The following is an 18,911-nucleotide window of genomic DNA, read 5'->3' as shown; positions in this document are numbered from 1 at the left end:
CAGTATCGAAGGCAGCCGATAGGTCTAGAAGGATGAGAGCAGAGGAGAGAGAGTTAGCTTTAGCAGTGCGGAGCGCCTCCGTGATACAGAGAATAGCAGTCTCAGTTGAATGACTAGTCTTGAAACCTGACTGATTTGGATCAAGAAGGTCATTCTGAGAGAGATAGCGGGAGAGCTGGCCAAGGACGGCACGTTCAAGAGTTTTGGAGAGAAAAGAAAGAAGGGATACTGGTCTGTAGTTGTTGACATCGGAGGGATCGAGTGTAGGTTTTTTCAGAAGGGGTGCAACTCTCGCTCTCTTGAAGACGGAAGGGACGTAGCCAGCGGTCAGGGATGAGTTGATGAGCGAGGTGAGGTAAGGGAGAAGGTCTCCGGAAATGGTCTGGAGAAGAGAGGAGGGGATAGGGTCAAGCGGGCAGGTTGTTGGGCGGCCGGCCGTCACAAGACGCGAGATTTCATCTGGAGAGAGGGGAGAAAGAGGTCAGAGCACAGGGTAGGGTAGTGTGAGCAGAACCAGCGGTGTCGTTTGACTTAGCAAACGTGGATCGGATGTCGTCGACCTTCTTTTCAAAATGGTTGACGAAGTCATCTGCAGAGAGGGAGGAGGGGGAGGAGGATTCAGGAGGGAGGAGAAGGTGGCAAAGAGCTTCCTAGGGTTAGAGGCAGATGCTTGGAATTTAGAGTGGTAGAAAGTGGCTTTAGCAGCAGAGACAGAAGAGGAAAATGTAGAGAGGAGGGAGTGAAAGGATGCCAGGTCCGCAGGGAGGCGAGTTTTCCTCCATTTCCGCTCGGCTGCCCGGAGCCCTGTTCTGTGAGCTCGCAATGAGTCGTCGAGCCACGGAGCGGGAGGGGAGGACCGAGCCGGCCTGGAGGATAGGGGACATAGAGAGTCAAAGGATGCAGAAAGGGAGGAGAGGAGGGTTGAGGAGGCAGAATCAGGAGATAGGTTGGAGAAGGTTTGAGCACAGGGAAGAGATAATAGGATGGAAGAGGAGAGAGTAGCGGGGGAGAGAGAGCGAAGGTTGGGACGGCGCGATACCATCCGAGTAGGGGCAGTGTGGGAAGTGTTGGATGAGAGCGAGAGGGAAAAGGATACAAGGTAGTGGTCGGAGACTTGGAGGGGAGTTGCAGTGAGGTTAGTGGAAGAACAGCATCTAGTAAAGATGAGGTCGAGCGTATTGCCTGCATTGTGAGTAGGGGGGGAGAGGGTGAGGTCAAAAGAGGAGAGGAGTGGAAAGAAGGAGGCAGAGAGGAATGAGTCAAAGGTAGACGTGGGGAGGTTAAAGTCGCCCAGAACTGTGAGAGGTGAGCCGTCCTCAGGAAAGGAGCTTATCAAGGCATCAAGCTCATTGATGAACTCTCCGAGGGAACCTGGAGGGCGATAAAGATAAGGATGTTAAGCTTGAAAGGGCTGGTAACTGTGACAGCATGGAATTCAAAGGAGGCGATAGACAGATGGGTAAGGGGAGAAAGAGAGAATGACCACTTGGGAGAGATGAGGATCCCGGTGCCACCACCCCGCTGACCAGAAGCTCTCGGGGTGTGCGAGAACACGTGGGCGGACGAAGAGAGAGCAGTAGTTGTAGCAGTGTTATCTGTGGTGATCCATGTTTCCGTCAGTGCCAAGAAGTCGAGGGACTGGAGGGAGGCATAGGCTGAGATGAACTCTGCCTTGTTGGCCGCAGATCGGCAGTTCCAGAGGCTACCGGAGACCTGGAACTCCACGTGGGTCGTGCGCGCTGGGACCACCAGATTAGGGTGGCCGCGGCCACACGGTGTGGAGCGTTTGTATGGTCTGTGCAGAGAGGAGAGAACAGGGATAGACAGACACATAGTTGACAGGCTACAGAAGAGGCTACGCTAATGCAAAGGAGATTGGAATGACAAGTGGACTACACGTCTCGAATGTTCAGAAAGTTAAGCTTACGTAGCAAGAATCTTATTGACTAAAATGATTAAAATGATACAGTACTGCTGAAGTAGGCTAGCTGGCAGTGGCTGCGTTGTTGACTTTGTAGGCTAGCTGGCAGTGGCTGCGTTGTTGGCACTACACTAATCAAGTCGTTCCGTTGAGTGTGATAGTTTCAACAGTGCTGCTATTCGGGGCTAGCTGGCTAGCTAGCAGTGTTGATTACGTTACGTTGCGTTAAAAGAACGACAATAGCTGGCTAGCTAACCTAGAAAATCGCTCTAGACTACACAATTATCTTTGATACAAAGACGGCTATGTAGCTAGCTATGTAGCTAGCTACGATCAAACAAATCAAACCGTTGTACTGTAATGAAATGAAATGAAAATGTGATACTACCTGTGGAGCGAATGCGACCGGGTTGTTGAGTGAGGAAGTTCTATTCGGTAGACGTTGGCTAGCGGTTGGCTAGCTAGCAGTGTCTCCTACGTTAAGGACGACAAATAGCTGGCTAGCTAACCTCGGTAAATTAAGATAATCACTCTAAGACTACACACTCTAAACTACACAATTATCTTGGATACGAAGACAGCAAAGACAACTATGTAGCTAGCTAACACTACACTAATCAAGTCGTTCAGTTGAGTGTAATAGTTTTTACAGTGCTGGTATTCGGAAGACTGTGGACGTTTGCTAGCTGGCTAGCTGGCTAGCTGCTGGGCAGATAGCAGTGTAGACTACGTTAGGACGACGAAATACGATAATTACGCAATTATCTTTGATACAAAGACGGCTATGTAGCTAGCTAAGAAGAAATTGCTAAGATTAGACAAATCAAACCGTTGTACTATAATGAAATGTAATGAAATGTAATGAAAAGTTATACTACCTGCAGACCGAAGCGCTCGGATGCGACCGCTCGCTCCAACCCGGAAGTAGTACTCTAGGTTGTCAGAGTTTCCGTTGTCTCCCTTTTATAAGATTAAAGTGGTTTTGTAACTTGAAGCCAGTTCTTTGGGCATCAGAGCTGTTTTTTGTCCTGCTGTGGCAGTGTTGTCTGTCAGACCCTCACACAAAGCAGTCAGGGCAGATCCACTCTGCTAATGGGCTGATCAATCGCACGCAGAGCCCGGTAATATTTAAAACATGTCCTTTTTGATGAGCTTATCACTGTCAACCCAAACGCATTACTTTGGTCTCCCTTTTTATTGTATATATTTTAATTTAGCTCTTTTACTAGTTTTGGTCTAGGCTTACCCATAGACAGTATTCTGTTATCCTCCCAGCTTTCCCCTCTAAATATCTCTGGCTCCTCTTTCTGTCTCCCGTTTTCTATCTCACTTGAGCGGTTGCTTGTTTTTACACTTTTGGGAGCAAAATATAGTGTGGGACTCTCTTATTTAATTTTTTCTAAGTTTACTATTCTGTTAGTCAACACCTCTCCAACTTCTTGGGATGTGTGTCAACTCATGCTCTTTTGACACAGTAATAAAGGATTGACATGGAATCATCTTGTCTCTCCCTTCTCCTCCCTCCCCTCTCTCTGCCCAGGTGTTGGAGGTGCCGTCGGGGACCTCTCTAGCCACTCTTCAGGGTCACACCAGGGCAGTTCTCCACTGCCAGTTCACCCCGGAGGGACACACACTCATCACCTCCTCTGAGGACACCACCATACGGGTGGGGCCCTTCTCTTTCTTCCTCATCCTTCTTTCTTCTCTTCTTCTCTGGTTTGTTATTTCCCTCCCTGTGTGTCTGCGTATGTGTGTGTGTCTGATGTTTTTGGACTGTTCCGCTCTGTCACCCCTAACAGCTCTCCTCTACAGTTCCACCTCACTGAACATATCCTCTCATCTCCTCTCCTCTGTTTTTAGGACAGCCTGTTCACTGCTAGACCTATCTGCCTATCAGAAGTACACACACTATCCAGAGCACCACCTTGCTGCAAATCAGAACAGCACAGCCTCACTTTGTATTCATCTTACTCTATATTCCATTACTGTCCATGGACCATCTCCTGTTTAGTCCCTTACTGTCCATGGACCATCTCCTGTTTAGTCCCTTACTGTCCATGGACCATCTCCTGTTTAGTCCCTTACTGTCCATGGACCATCTCCTGTGTAGTCCCTTACTGTCCATGGACCATCTCCTGTTTAGTCCCTTACTGTCCATGGACCATCTCCTGTTTAGTCCCTTACTGTCCATGGACCATCTCCTGTTTAGTCACTTACTGTCCATGGACCATCTCCTGTTTAGTCACTTACTGTCCATGGACCATCTCCTGTGTAGTCCCTTACTGTCCATGGACCATCTCCTGTGTAGTCCCTTACTGTCCATGGACCATCTCCTGTTTAGTCCCTTACTGTCCATGGACCATCTCCTGTTTATATGAATGTTTGAGTAGCTTCGCTGAAAAGGGAGTATTTGGTGGATAGATTCACTTTGAGGAAATGTGACTAGCTCTATACAGTAAACATAGCTGTTACTCTGACCACTGACTTCTGGAGTGGTGAGGGGGGTGAATGGTACATTCACAAACCCAACATTGGTAAGAGTTTGATGTGTCAATCATTGTCTGAGATATTTGCATAGAGGCCAATATTTTGCCCAGTGCCCATTCCCTCCTAGCAGCTGAATACTCCCACTCTGGGCACAGATCCAGGATCAGCTTACCCTCAATAACTCTGATTGTGCTAAATCCCTGGTTTTACCCACCCCAGTACCAGAAGGTGATTGCTCTCTCTCTCACACTTTCCCTCGCCTTCTCTCTCTCTCTCCCCCCTGTAGGTGTGGAGGTGGAGGACAGGTGAGTGTGTGGTTCTGGAGGGCCACAAGGAGCAGGTCAGATGCTTCTCTCTGCTCACCACCTCACCCTCCTCAGAGACACATCTCCTCAGCTGGTCCTTTGACGGCACCATCAAGGTAATACAAGCACACGTATGCAGTACCAGACAGACCGTAAGACTTAGAAACACACACGCATGCATGCAAAACCTGTTAAAAGCAACAAGTTATGATCAGCGTGCACTTACATGAACTGAAGGGTATTTACTAGAGGGAGGTGACACAGAAAGCGTCTCCCCCTCTCTCTCCCCCAGGTGTGGGACATGTCTAGTGGTGAACGGCTGCAGGACCTAGTATGTCACCAGGGGGCAGTGCTAGCCTGTGACGTGTTGCCTGACGGACAGCTCTTCGCCACCACCTCCGCTGACAAGACTGCCAAGGTAACACACACACACACACACACGTGTCATCAGAATGTGACCGAACCTAGCCTAAATCCTTAGATCAGTGTGAGACAGACATGTTGTCTATATCATGATCCCTTCAGAAACATGTGTATAGTGTACATTTATTATGCGGTCAACTAAATATCATTGGTAGCTTGAGATGGACATGAAGCAGATGGTTACTGTGGTCACTAACTTAGCCAGCTGTCAAGCCGCCCACTCGCCTCCCTGCCCCTCCAGCGGTCAAGCCGCCCACTCGCCTCCCTGCCTCTCCAGCGGTCAAGCCGCCCACTTGCCTCCCTGCCTCTCCAGCGGTCAAGCCGCCCACTCGCCTCCCTGCCCCTCCAGCGGTCAAGCCGCCCACTCGCCTCCCTGCCCCTCCAGCGGTCAAGCCGCCCACTCGCCTCCCTGCCCCTCCAGCGGTCAAGCCGCCCACCCGCCTCCCTGTCCCTCCAGCGGTCATTAAGTCTGACTGCAACCTACAGACCGTACCGCTGCCCTCTCCTCTCCTCCTACCTAGCATTACCTGTGTGTGTGTGTGTGTTTGTGAGAGAGAGCAGGCTGTTGCAGACTTTGATTGACACTGTAGGTTGGGAGAGGATCTCTCCTCTGACTAGGTTTACACTTTGTCACCTTACTGTGTTTTTGCCCTCGATCGTCCTTCCTCGTTCTCCATCAGTTTGTATTGTTCCCTCTTCTATTTTCTATCCTTGTTTCCCCTTCTGTCAGTCACAGGATCGTTGAGTTGGTCACTCACTGTGGAAATGGCTATTAAGTCAGCATCCAAATTGGCATTGGAGGTGTGTGTGTGTGTGTGTGTGTGTGGGGTAATGGTTCAGAGCTGGTGTTCCCATTAACCACACTGTTTATTTATGTTCATCAGACCAGCATGCTTTCATTAGTGCGTTGGACCTAGACACTCTGGTAATGATGTGGAATTGTAGTCTGAAGGGCTGGCCGTGGTTCTGACATACACGCAGGCGCACGCTCTCTCACACACACACACATACAGTGCCTTGCAAAAGTATTCACCCCCTTGGTGTTTTTCCTATTTTGTTGCACTACAACCTGTAATTTAAATTCGATTGTTATTTGGATTTCATGTAATGGACATACACAAAATAGTCCAAATTGGTGACGTGAAAAGAAAATACTTATTTATTTATTTATATATATATATATATATATATATATATATATATATATATATATATGTTTTTTATATATATATATATATATGTTTTTTATATATATATTAATAAAAAAATAAGGAAAAGTGGTGTGTGCATATGTGTTCAATCCTTTGCTATGAAGCCCCTAAATAAAATCTGGTGCAACCAATTACCTCAAGAAGTCACAGAATTAGTTAGATTGCACACAGGTGGACTTTAAGATCTTATTATGTATTTTTACACCTGTTCTGAAAGGCCCCAGAGTCCGCAAAACCACTAAGCAAGGGGCACCACCAAGCAAGCGGCACTATGAAGACCAAGGAACTCTCCTAACAGGTCAGGGACAAAGTTGTGGAGAAGTACAGATCAGGGTTGGGTTATAAAAAAAAATATCTGAAACTTCTCATCTCACAGAGCACCAATAAATTCATTATACATTTTTTTTTAAAGAATATGGCACCACGACAAACCTGCCAAGAGAGGGCCACCCACCAAAACTCACAGACCAGGTATGGAGGGCATTAATCAGAAGCAACAAAGAGACCAAAGATAATCCTGAAGGAGCTGCAAAGCTCCACAGCGGAGACTGGAGTATTTGTCCATAGGACCACTTTAAGCCGTACACTCCACAGAGCTGGAAGAGTACACTCCACTTTACGGAAGAGTGGCCAGAAAAATATAAGCAAACATGTTTGGTGTTTGCCAAAAGGCATGTGGGAGACTCCCCAAACATATGGAAGATGGTACTCAGTTCAGATGAGACTAAAATTGAGCTTTTTGGCCATCACGGAAAACGCTGTCTGGCGCAAACCCAACACCTCCCATCATCCCGAGAACACCATCCCCACAGTGAAGCATGGTGGTGTTTGCATCATGCTGTGGGGATGTTTTTCATTTGCAAGGACTGGGAAACTGGTCAGAATTGAAGGAATGATGGATGGCGCTAAATACAGGGAATTTCTTGAGGAAAACCTGTTTCAGTCTTCCAGAGATTTGAGACTGGGACGGAGGTTCACCTTGCAGCAGGACAACGACCCTAAGCATACTGCTAAAGCAACACTTGAGTGGTTTAAGGGGAAACATTTAAATGTCTTGGAATGGCCTAGTCAAAGCCCAGAACTCAATCCAATTGAGAATCTGTGGTACGACTTAGATTGCTGTACACCAGCGGAACCCATCCAACTTGAATGTGCTGGAGCAGTTTTGCCTTGAAGAATGGGCAAAAATCCCAATTGCTAGATGTGCCAAGTTTATAGAGATACCCCAAGAGACTTGCATCTGTAATTGCTGCAAAAGGTGGCTCTACAAAGTATTGACTTTTCTTTGGGGGGGGGGTGAATAGTTATGCACGCTCAAATTTTCATTTTTTTCTTCTTGTTTGTTTCACAAGAAAAAATATTTTGCATCTTCAAAGTGGTAGGCATGTTGTGTAAATCAAACGATACAAACTCCCCAAAAATCTATTTTAATTCCAAGGTGTGAGGCAACAAAATAGGAAAAATGCCAAGAGGGGTGAATACTTTCGCAAGCCACTGTATGCACACATACACCCACGGTCTTTTTCTGTCTGCTATCATAGATCAAAGCCGAACCCTGAGTCTGATCGTCTTTGTCAGATAGAATAAAAGACTGAAGCTTTTTGTTCCACTCATCTGTCTCTCTCTCTCTCTCTCTCTCTCTCTCTCTCTCTCTCTCTCTCTCTCTCTCTCTCTCTTCTCCTCTGTTCCTTTCTCTCTTTTTATTTATTTATTTTTATTTCACCTTTATTTAACCAGGTAAGCAAGTTGAGAACAAGTTCTCATTTACAATTGCGACCTGGCCAAGATAAAGCAAAGCAGTTCGACACATACAACGACACAGAGTTACACATGGAGTAAAACAAACATACAGTCAATAATACAGTAAAAAAAAACAACAAAAAAAACAAGTCTATATACAATGTGAGCAAATTAGGTGAGAAGGGAGGTAAAGGCAAAAAAGGCCATGGTGGCAAAGTAAATACAATATAGCAAGTAAAACACTGGAATGGTAGTTTTGCAATGGAAGAATGTGCGAAGTAGAAATAAAAATAATGGGGTGCAAAGGAGCAAAATAAATAAATAAATTAAATACAGTTGGGAAAGAGGTAGTTGTTTGGGCTAAATTATAGGTGGGCTATGTACAGGTGCAGTAATCTGTAAGATGCTCTGACAGTTGGTGCTTAAAGCTAGTGAGGGAGATAAGTGTTTCCAATTTAAGAGATTTATGTAGTTCGTTCCAGTCATTGGCAGCAGAGAACTGGAAGGAGAGGCGGCCAAAGAAAGAATTGGTTTTGGGGGTGACTAGAGAGATATACCTGCTGGAGCGTGTGCTACAGGTGGGAGATGCTATGGTGACCAGCGAGCTGAGATAAGGGGGACTTTACCTAGCAGGGTCTTGTAGATGACATGGAGCCAGTGGGTTTGGCGACGAGTATGAAGCGAGGGCCAGCCAACGAGAGCGTACAGGTCGCAATGGTGGGTAGTATATGGGGCTTTGGTGACAAAACGGATAGCACTGTGATAGACTGCATCCAATTTGTTGAGTAGGGTATTGGAGGCTATTTTGTAAATGACATCGCCAAAGTCGAGGATTGGTAGGATGGTCAATTTTACAAGGGTATGTTTGGCAGCATGAGTGAAGGATGCTTTGTTGCGAAATAGGAAGCCAATTCTAGATTTAACTTTGGATTGGAGATGTTTGATATGGGTCTGGAAGGAGAGTTTACAGTCTAACCAGACACCTAAGTATTTGTAGTTGTCCACGTATTCTAAGTCAGAGCCGTCCAGAGTAGTGATGTTGGACAGGCGGGTAGGTGCAGGTAGCGATCGGTTGAAGAGCATGCATTTAGTTTAACTTGTATTTAAGAGCAATTGGAGGCCACGGAAGGAGAGTTTTATGGCATTGAAGCTTGCCTGGAGGGTTGTTAACACAGTGTCCAAAGAAGGGCCGGAAGTATACAGAATGGTGTCGTCTGCGTAGAGGTGGATCAGAGACTCACCAGCAGCAAGAGCGACCTCATTGATGTATACAGAGAAGAGAGTCGGTCCAAGAATTGAACCCTGTGGCACCCCCATAGACTGCCAGAGGTCCGGACAGCAGACCCTCCGATTTGACACACTGAACTCTATCAGAGAAGTAGTTGGTGAACCAGGCGAGGCAATCATTTGAGAAACCAAGGCTGTCGAGTCTGCCGATGAGGATGTGGTGGTTGACAGAGTCGAAAGCCTTGGCCAGATCAATGAATACGGCTGCACAGTAATGTTTCTTATCGATGGCGGTTAAGATATCGTTTAGGACCTTGAGCGTGGCTGAGGTGCACCCATGACCAGCTCTGAAACCAGATTGCATAGCAGAGAAGGTATGGTGAGATTCGAAATGGTCGGTAACCTGTTTGTTGACTTGGCTTTCAAGACCTTAGAAAGGCATGGTAGGATAGATATAGGTCTGTAGCAGTTTGGGTCAAGAGTGTCCCCCTTTGAAGAGGGGGATGACCGCAGCTGCTTTCCAATCTTTGGGAATCTCAGATGACACGAAAGAGAGGTTGAACAGGCTAGTAATAGGGGTGGCAACAATTTCGGCAGATAATTTTAGAAAGAAAGGGTCCAGATTGTCTAGCCCGGCTGATTTGTAGGGGTCCAGATTTTTCAGCTCTTTCAGAACTTCAGCTGAATGGATTTGGGAGAAGGAGAAATGGGGAAGGCTTGGGCGAGTTGCTGTTGGGGGTGCAGTGCTGTTGACCGGGGTAGGAGTTGCCAGGTGGAAAGCATGGCCAGCCGTAGAAAAATGCTTATTGAAATTCTCAATTATGGTGGATTTATCAGTGGTGACAGTGTTTCCTATCTTCAGTGCAGTGGGCAGCTGGGAGGAGGTGTTCTTATTCTCCATGGACTTTACAGTGTCCCAGAACTTTTTAGAGTTAGTGTTGCAGGAAGCAAATTTCTGCTTGAAAAAGCTAGCCTTGGCTTTTCTAACTGCCTGTGTATAACGGTTTCTAGCTTCCCTGAACAGCTGCATATCACGGGGCTGTTCGATGCTAATGCAGAACGCCATAGGATGTTTTTGTGTTGGTTAAGGGCAGTCAGGTCTGGGGAGAACCAAGGGCTATATCTGTTCCTGGTTCTAATTTTCTTGAATGGGGCATGTTTATTTAAGATTGTTAGGAAGGCATTTAAAAAAATATCCAGGCATCCTCTACTGACGGGATGAGATCAATATCCTTCCAGGACACCCCGGCCAGGTCGATTAGAAAGGCCTGCTCGCTGAAGTGTTTCAGGGAGCGTTTTACAGTGATGAGTGGAGGTCGCTTGACCGCTGACCCATTACGGATGCAGGCAATGAGGCAGTGATCGCTGAGATCTTGGTTGAAGACAGCAGAGGTGTATTTAGAGGGGAAGTTGGTTAGGATGATATCTATGAGGGTGCCCGTGTTTAAGGCTTTGGGGGTACCTGGTAGGTTCATTGATAATTTGTGTGAGATTGAGGGCATCAAGTTTAGATTGTAGGATGGCTGGGGTGTTAAGCATGTTCCAGTTTAGGTCGCCTAGCAGCACGAGCTCTGAAGATAGATGGGGGGCAATCAGTTCACATATGGTGTCCAGAGCACAGCTGGGAGCAGAGGATGGTCTATAGCAGGCGGCAACGGTGAGAGACTTGTTTTTAGAGAGGTGGATTTTTAAAAGTAGAAGTTCAAATTGTTTGGGTACAGACCTGGATAGTAGGACAGAACTCTGCAGGCTATCTTTGCAGTAGATTGCAACACCGCCCCCTTTGGCAGTTCTATCTTGTCTGAAAATGTTGTAGTTTGGAATTAAAATTTCTGAATTTTTGGTGGTCTTCCTAAGCCAGGATTCAGACACAGCTAGAACATCCGGGTTGGCAGAGTGTGCTAAAGCAGTGAAAAGAACAAACTTAGGGAGGAGGCTTCTAATGTTAACATGCATGAAACCAAGGCTATTACGGTTACAGAAGTCATCAAAAGAGAGCGCCTGGGGAATAGGAGTGGAGCTAGGCACTGCAGGGCCTGGATTCACCTCTACATCGCCAGAGGAACATAGGAGGAGAAGAATAAGGGTACGGCTAAAAGCAATAAGAATTGGTCGTCTAGAACGTCTGGAACAGAGAGTAAAAGGAGGTTTCTGGGGGCGATAAAATAGCATCAAGGTATAATGTACAGACAAAGGTATGGTAGGATGTGAATACAGTGGAGGTAAACCTAGGTATTGAGTGATGAAGAGAGAGATATTGTCTCTAGAAACATCATTGAAACCAGGAGATGTCATTGCATGTGTGGGTGGTGGAACTAATAAGTTGGATAAGGTATAGTGAGCAGGACTAGAGGCTCTACAGTGAAATAAGCCAATAAACACTAACCAGAACAGCAATGGACAAGACATATTGACATTAAGGAGAGGCATCCTTAGTCGAGTGATCAAAAGGGTCCAGGGAGTGGAGAGGTTGGTTTGGGGGTCACGGCGATTTAGACAGCTAGCCAGGACATCGGTAGCAAGCTAGCATAGGATGGAGGTCTGTTGTTAGCCACCTCTTGCGTTCCGTCAGTAGATTAGTGGAGTTCCGTGTTGTAGAGGGGATTAGTCCAAATCACACAACAACAAAAAAATAAAAACAATAGATATAGTTATAGAGGCCCAAGAAGAAACATAGTAATAATAAAAATAAATAAATTGTCCGATTGTCTATTCTGAGAGCATCCGGTAAGACAGCTAACGGTTAGCAGGCCGCAGATGGGCATTCAGGTAACGTCGCGACGGAGGAGCCAGCCGGATCTCCTTCGGGTAGATAACGTCGGCAGTCCAGTTGTGAAGGCCCGGAGGGGCTCCGTGTAGGCAGTAAAACGGGTCCGGATAGGTGACTCCCTTCCTCCCTCTGTCTATTGACCTTCAGATGACTACGAGACGTGCCAAATTAACTTTTTAATCATCTACCATGTGATGTTCTCTCCATCAAGCATGAAAGAGAGAGCGAAAGAGGGAGAGCGAGATGGACTGACAGAAAGACAGAGACCATTTACTAAGAACATTGTGTTCTTGTAATAAACAGAGTATTCTTTATTATGTTAGTTTTACTCTGTTTATTTAGAACCAAACGGACAGCTAGGAAAAGCTCAAACCAAGTTTATTCACCCAATGGGTCAGACAGCTGAACAGACAAAGACATGTTCCTGTGTGTGTGTGTGTGTGTGTGTGTGTGTGTGTGTGTGTTACATATACATACATAGTGGGGCAAAAAAGTATTTAGTCAGCCACCAATTGTGCAAGTTCTCCCACTTAAAAAGATGAGAGAGGCCTGTAATTTATCATAAGTACACTTCAACTATGACAGACAAAATTATAAAAAATAAAAATTGTAGGATTTTTAATGAATTTATTTGCAAATTATGGTATATCTTTTTAAGTGGGAGAACTTGCACAATTGGTGGCTGACTAAATACTTTTTTTTGTGTGTGTGTACCCCACTTTGGGTGGTCTCCTCCCTTTCTCTAAACATGACATATTTAATGGTAGGTAGGAAAGTAAGTGGGTAATAAACTGTTCCTTCTCCCTGACCTAGGCCCCGATTCCTCACTAATCCACAGCTCTCCACCCTTATCAGTGACCACAACCATGTGATTGCCTTTCCCTTACTCAGTAACAGTCCAAGCCCCTGGTTCATATCCAACCTTAATTGACCCCCACCATATACGTTCCTCCTACAGATAACCATTCACTTCTGGTGTAGCAAGTATTTCAAATTAAATTAAACAACAACTGAAACTAGACTGTGGCCCTTTTTTCCATAGGATACCTGATGTCAAGCAAAAACATGTTCTGACAGAATGTCAGAATGACAGGTTCTGCATTCCCCTCTGTACCATGAACAAGGATATTTCATATTTAAAGTTTAGAAGTCAGAACCCATCAATTAGATGTACTTTACATACTGGATTAACTTTTTAGGGAGTGGGTTCCGCTGTCGGGATCAAATCAGTGGAAATTTCAAGAGCGCCACGTATAGTTTTTGATAAAAATCAAACTTTCATTAAAACACACATACAATGTACTGAATTAAAGCTACACTCGTTGTGAATCTAGCCACCGAGTCAGATTTGTAAAATGCTTTTCGGCGAAAGCATGAGAAGCTATTATCTGATAGCATGCACCCCCAAAGTACTGTAACGTAATCTAAAACGACAGATTTTGCGGTAGCCGGCGCTACCCAAAACGCAGAAATAAAATATAAAACATTCATTACCTTTGATGAGCTTCTTTCTTGGCACTCCTATATATCCCATAAACATCACAATTGGGTCTTTTTCCCGATTAAATCCGTCATTGTATAGCCAAAATGTCATTTTCTGAAGACAGGTCTGATCCAGGAATATTCCCTTTTACAAGACGCAACGTCACTTTTTAAAATGACAAAAGTTGCCTATATACTTTTACAAAACACTTCAAACTACATTTCTAAACCAACTTTAGGTATTAATAAACGTTAATAATCTATACAATTCATCACGGGGCGATCTGTATTCGATAGCAGCTAGTCTTGAAATCAGCGGCCATCTTTTCCATTTTAATAACATCCTGTTGAGAGACTGAAACAGGAAAGGGAAAAACGTCATACAACCAAAGATTAAGTCTGCTCGAAATTCCAGCACTGGCGACATCGTGTGGAAGCTGTAGGCGTTTACAGAACAGCTTCATGTATTTGCAGTCGCCTTAAACAATACATTGACTGGCGGATTAATACATTTTTTGTGTTTTTGGAGAACAGTTTTTCGAGGGATTTTTACTCCTAAACACGTTGTGTTATAGCCACAGACACGATTTAACCAGTTTTAGAGACTTCAGAGTGTTTTCTATACACACATACGTATCATTTGCATATACTATATTCCTGGCATGAGTAGCAGGACTTTGAAATGTTGAGCGATTTTTTTACAAAAAGCTGCGAAAATTCGCATGATCCTTATTAAAATATGTTTACAGTACCTTGTAGTTTACCAATAAAATGGCCGGATGGTGAAGTAGACATACTTCGTATTCACATCTCAAAAAATATAAATTAAATTACCACAATCAATTTCAATAGAAAGTTAACAAAAATAGATAAGATTCTGCAACCATGGCGAGGTAAATACTTGTCTATTTATGGAAAAATCACGTTGATTAACTCTTTGGTCCTGTCACAGTTTACTTACTAATGGCACCGCCTACTCCAGATGACTCGTTTTTTAAATCATATGAACAAAAAATATTTCATTTTATTTGGAATGCTAAGCTAGACAAAAATGTAAACGTGCCTATTTATATAATAAATCTGAGTTTGGGGGGCTAAAATGATTAAATATTAAATATTTAAACCTCTCACTAAAAGCTGCACTCATGCATATGTTATACTTAAACCCAAAATGGTTCTTCAGTAGATTATTAAGGCTCATCCTTTGTTCAAAAATGGCCTTTTGGCCTTTTATACAGAGTACAACTTCTCATTTCCGACTAATTGAAAAGTACATTTTGTTTAAAGTATCGCCCTTTCTTAAACAAGACATACAAAGCTGGTTACAATCTCAGTTTTATCCTCCAGAAATGATAGAACAAATGTTATGGTTAAACTCACATATACTGATTTAATAAAAATACACCATTCTTTATGGATTATTCTTTTTTTAATGGTATTATATTTATGAATGATATTATGACTAGAAATGGAGGAGATATGTCACATATGCAGCTATTGATAATATATAGGAATATCTGCTCAATCCTAATTTACAACCAACTGATTGCAGCACTACCACAATGGAGGAGGCAAGTGGAAAAGGGAGAAGGTAGGGAACTTGTTTGCCTGCCATGTATTAAAGATACAAATTGGCTGAAAGGAATTGGCATAAATAGAAAAATATACCCGTTTTCATTTGAGGACAAAAATGTTGACAGCTGTGCCATACAGGATGTAAATAAATGGGAAGAGATTTTTGACGTACCGATTCCATGGCACATGGTTTATGAACTGGTACAAAAAACAACACTTGATACAACACTTAGAGCTTTTCAATTTAAATGATTATTTAAATTCTTGCCACTGACTGAATGCTATATATATGGGGCGGGGCATACAACAATCTCAGCTCTGTAGATTTTGCTGTGAAGAGACAGAATCACTAGATCATTTATTCTGGTATTTCACCTATGTAGCTTGTTTCTGGTCACAGGTTCAGGAATGGTTAAAAAATCACAACATTAACCTTGCAAATAGCAGTGTTGGGCAATTTGGAAAGCCATAGTCATTAAATAATATAATACTAGTAGGAAAAGTTCTTTAGCTCACAATCTGTGGATACTTTATGATTTAGAAAGGTAAAAAAAAAAGAAGTAAAACATCACAGTACAATTGAAAAATATCTGGTAGATGGAAACCAAATGAGGGTGGTCTATGGTGATAGGGAGGATGGGCTGAGAGTGGCTGAGGGGTGGGATTAAAGAGCTGAGGTCTATGGTGATAGGTGGGATGGGCTGAGAGTGGTTGAGGGGTGGGATTAAAGAGCTGAGGTTTATGGTGATACGTGGGATGGGCTGAGAGTGGCTGAGGGGTGGGATTAAAGAGCTGAGGTCTGGTGGTAGGTGGGATGGGCTGAGAGTGGCTGAGGGGTGGGATTAAAGAGCTGAGGTCTATGGTGATAGGTGGGATGGGCTGAGAGTGGCTGAGGGGTGGGATTAAAGAGCTGAGGTCTATGGTGGTTGGTCGGATGGGCTGAGAGTGGCTGAGGGGTGGGATTAAAGAGCTGAGGTCTATGGTGGTTGGTGGGATGGGCTGAGGGTTGGGATTGGTAATAATACGTTGTTTGGTAATGTATTATTGTTATGTGACTGCTTTATATAGAAGTACCATGTGTGTAAAATGTGTATGTATATGTAGCAGAAAAGCTGTAAAAAAAAATATACATGCATACATACAGATTCATACAGTGGGGCAAAAAAGTATTTAGTCAGCCACCAATTGTGCAAGTTTTCCCACTTAAGAGAGGCCTGTAATTTTCATCATAGGTACACTTCAACTATGACAGACAAACGTTTTCTGTAAGTCTTCACAAGGTTTTCACACACTGTTGGTAGTATTTTGGCCCATTCTTCCATGCAGATCTCCTCTAGAGCAATGATGTTTTGGGGCTGTTGCTGGGCAACAGACTTTCAACTCCCTCCAAAGATTTACTATGGGGTTGAGATCTGGAGACTGGCTAGGCCACTCCAGGACCTTGAAATGCTTCTTACGAAGCCACTCCTTCATTGCCCGGGCGGTGTGTTTGCGATCATTGTCATGCTGAAAGACCCAGCCACGTTTCACCTTCAATGCCCTTGCTGATGGAAGGAGGTTTTCACTCAAAATCTCACGATACATGGCCCCATTCATTCTTTCCTTTACACAGATCAGTCGTCCTGGTCCCTTTGCAGAAAAACAGCCCCAAAGCATGATGTTTCCACCCCCATGCATCACAGTAGGTATGGTGTTCTTTGGATGCAACTCAGCATTCTTTGTCCTCCAAACACGACGAGTTGAGGTTTTACCAAAAGTTCTATTTTGGTTTCATCTGACCAAATGACATTCTCCCAATCTTCTTCTGGATCATCCAAATGCTCTCTAGCAAACTTCAGACGGGCCTGGACATGTACTGGCTTAAGCAGGGGGACACGTCTGGCACTGCAGGATTTGAGTCCCTGGCGGCGTAGTGTGTTACTGATGGTAGGCTTTGTTACTTTGGTCCCACCTCTCTGCAGGTCATTCACTAGGTCCCCCCGTGTGGTTCTGGGATTTTTGCTCACCGTTCTTGTGATCATTTTGACCACGGGGTGAGATCTTGCGTGGAGCCCCAGATCGAGGGAGATTATCAGTGGTCTTGTATGTCTTCCATTTCCTAATAATTGCTCCCACAGTTGATTTCTTCAAACCATGCTGCTTACCTATTGCAGATTCAGTCTTCCCAGCCTGGTGCAGGTATACCATTTTGTTTCTGGTGTCCTTTGACAGCTCTTTGGTCTTGGCCATAGTGGAGTTTGGCGTGCGACTTGTTTGTTTGTTTGAGGTTGTGGACGGGTGTCTTTTATACTGATAACAAGTTCAAATAGGTGCCATTAATACAGGTAGCGAGTGGAGGACAGAGGAGCCTCTTAAAGAAGAAGTTGCAGGTCTGTGAGAGCCAGAAATCTTGCTTGTTTGTAGGTGACCAAATACTTATTTTCCACCATAATTTGCAAATAAATTCATTAAAAAATCCTACAATTTGATTTTCTGGATTTTATTTTCTCATTTTGTCTGTCATAGTTGAAGTGTACCTATGAAAATTACAGGCCTCTCATCTTTTTAAGTGGGAGGACTTGCACAATTGGTGGCTGACTAAATACTTTTTTGCCCCACTGTGTGTGTGTATCCTCCAAAGAGGGGCAGTGGTGGATGGGTTAATACAATGTAAAAATAGCCTTATGGTATGGGCAGTATCGTCTATCAAAGAGCAGCCGGGAGGCTTTAATTGGTGCCAGGCTTCATTATCAGTGAGCGCTTGCTCCGTTCTTTAAGTTGAGTGGTCTACCAGACTAGCAGCATAGAGAAACAATAGACAGTTAGGCCTTCAGGGAAAAAGGAAATGTATTCAATTGAATTAACCAAGGCACTCTGCATATAGAAGTGGCCTAACCAAAATTGCTATGGCATGTTCAAAAGAACATATTTGAAAATGTTTTATTTTAGTTTCGACAAACTTTTGTAACCTCTGACCTCCTGTTTCTCCTCTCATTGGCCCTCAGGTGTGGAGCAGTGCATCGTGGGAGTGCGTGCGCCTGTTGAACGGCCACCAGGACTGTGTCCGCAGCTGCCGCTTCTCTTGGGACGGCCGGCGCCTAGCAACCGGCGACGACAACGGAGAGATACGGGTGGGTAGGGATAGAGGGATGGAAGGGGGGTTAGTGAGTAAGGGGGAGGGAGGAAGGAAGGAGTGAGTGAAGGAGCATTAGAAGGAGGGGATGTTGAGGGGTAAGAGAAGGAGTGTGCACATGAGTGAAGGAAGGAGCTGGAGAGATTGAGAGGAGGAACAGGTGTGCAGGTCAGCAGGGGGGATGAAGAGGAAGGAAAGAAGGATAAGGAGGGGAGGAAGTAGAAGACAGTCAGATTGAATCCCTAAGGCTCTGGCATCTGCATAGATCCTAGAGAAAGAAGGAGAGATGGAAGGAGTAGGGATGATGAAAATGAAGGGAGAGAGGGAAAGTGGGGTAAGAGAAGAAATGAGTGTGCAAGAGGGGATGACGGAAAATAAGAACAATTAAAGAGAAGAACAGGGAGAGTGAGAGAGAGGGACAGACAAGGGACTGAAGAAATGAGAGCATGACAGAGGGACCTGTCTGTTCCTCTACAATCACACTACCAGCTGCTTTCCACAACCTATCCCTGACTGACTGTCTGACTAGTACATTTGGACTACACTCCAAAGTTTGTGAGTACACTGAAGTTTTCGAACCTGAAAAGCGATCTAATGTCGAGATGAGTCCACATCTCATGACACTTCCCAGTTTCGAAAACAACTGACAGACTTTTAT

The 18,911-nt window shown here is 44.6% G+C and overlaps 1 protein-coding gene across 1 annotated transcript in view; it reads left to right on the top strand.

The window, feature by feature from the left end:
• The window catches only part of LOC115107136 (apoptotic protease-activating factor 1), a 102,669-nt gene that overhangs the window by 36,484 nt on the left and 47,274 nt on the right, over positions 1–18,911 (top strand). Inside the window, exons 23-26 of the mRNA XM_065008372.1 lie at positions 3,462–3,587; positions 4,695–4,829; positions 5,006–5,131; positions 18,126–18,251. Of these exons, the coding sequence (XP_064864444.1) occupies positions 3,462–3,587; positions 4,695–4,829; positions 5,006–5,131; positions 18,126–18,251 (513 nt within the window). The remainder of the gene's footprint in view (positions 1–3,461; positions 3,588–4,694; positions 4,830–5,005; positions 5,132–18,125; positions 18,252–18,911) is intronic.

Source organism: Oncorhynchus nerka, linkage group LG23, assembly GCF_034236695.1.
Source record: "Oncorhynchus nerka isolate Pitt River linkage group LG23, Oner_Uvic_2.0, whole genome shotgun sequence".
Classification (NCBI taxonomy): domain Eukaryota; kingdom Metazoa; phylum Chordata; class Actinopteri; order Salmoniformes; family Salmonidae; genus Oncorhynchus; species Oncorhynchus nerka.
The sequence above is the reverse complement of the archived record's forward strand: the minus strand, read 5'-3'. Positions and strand labels throughout refer to the sequence as shown.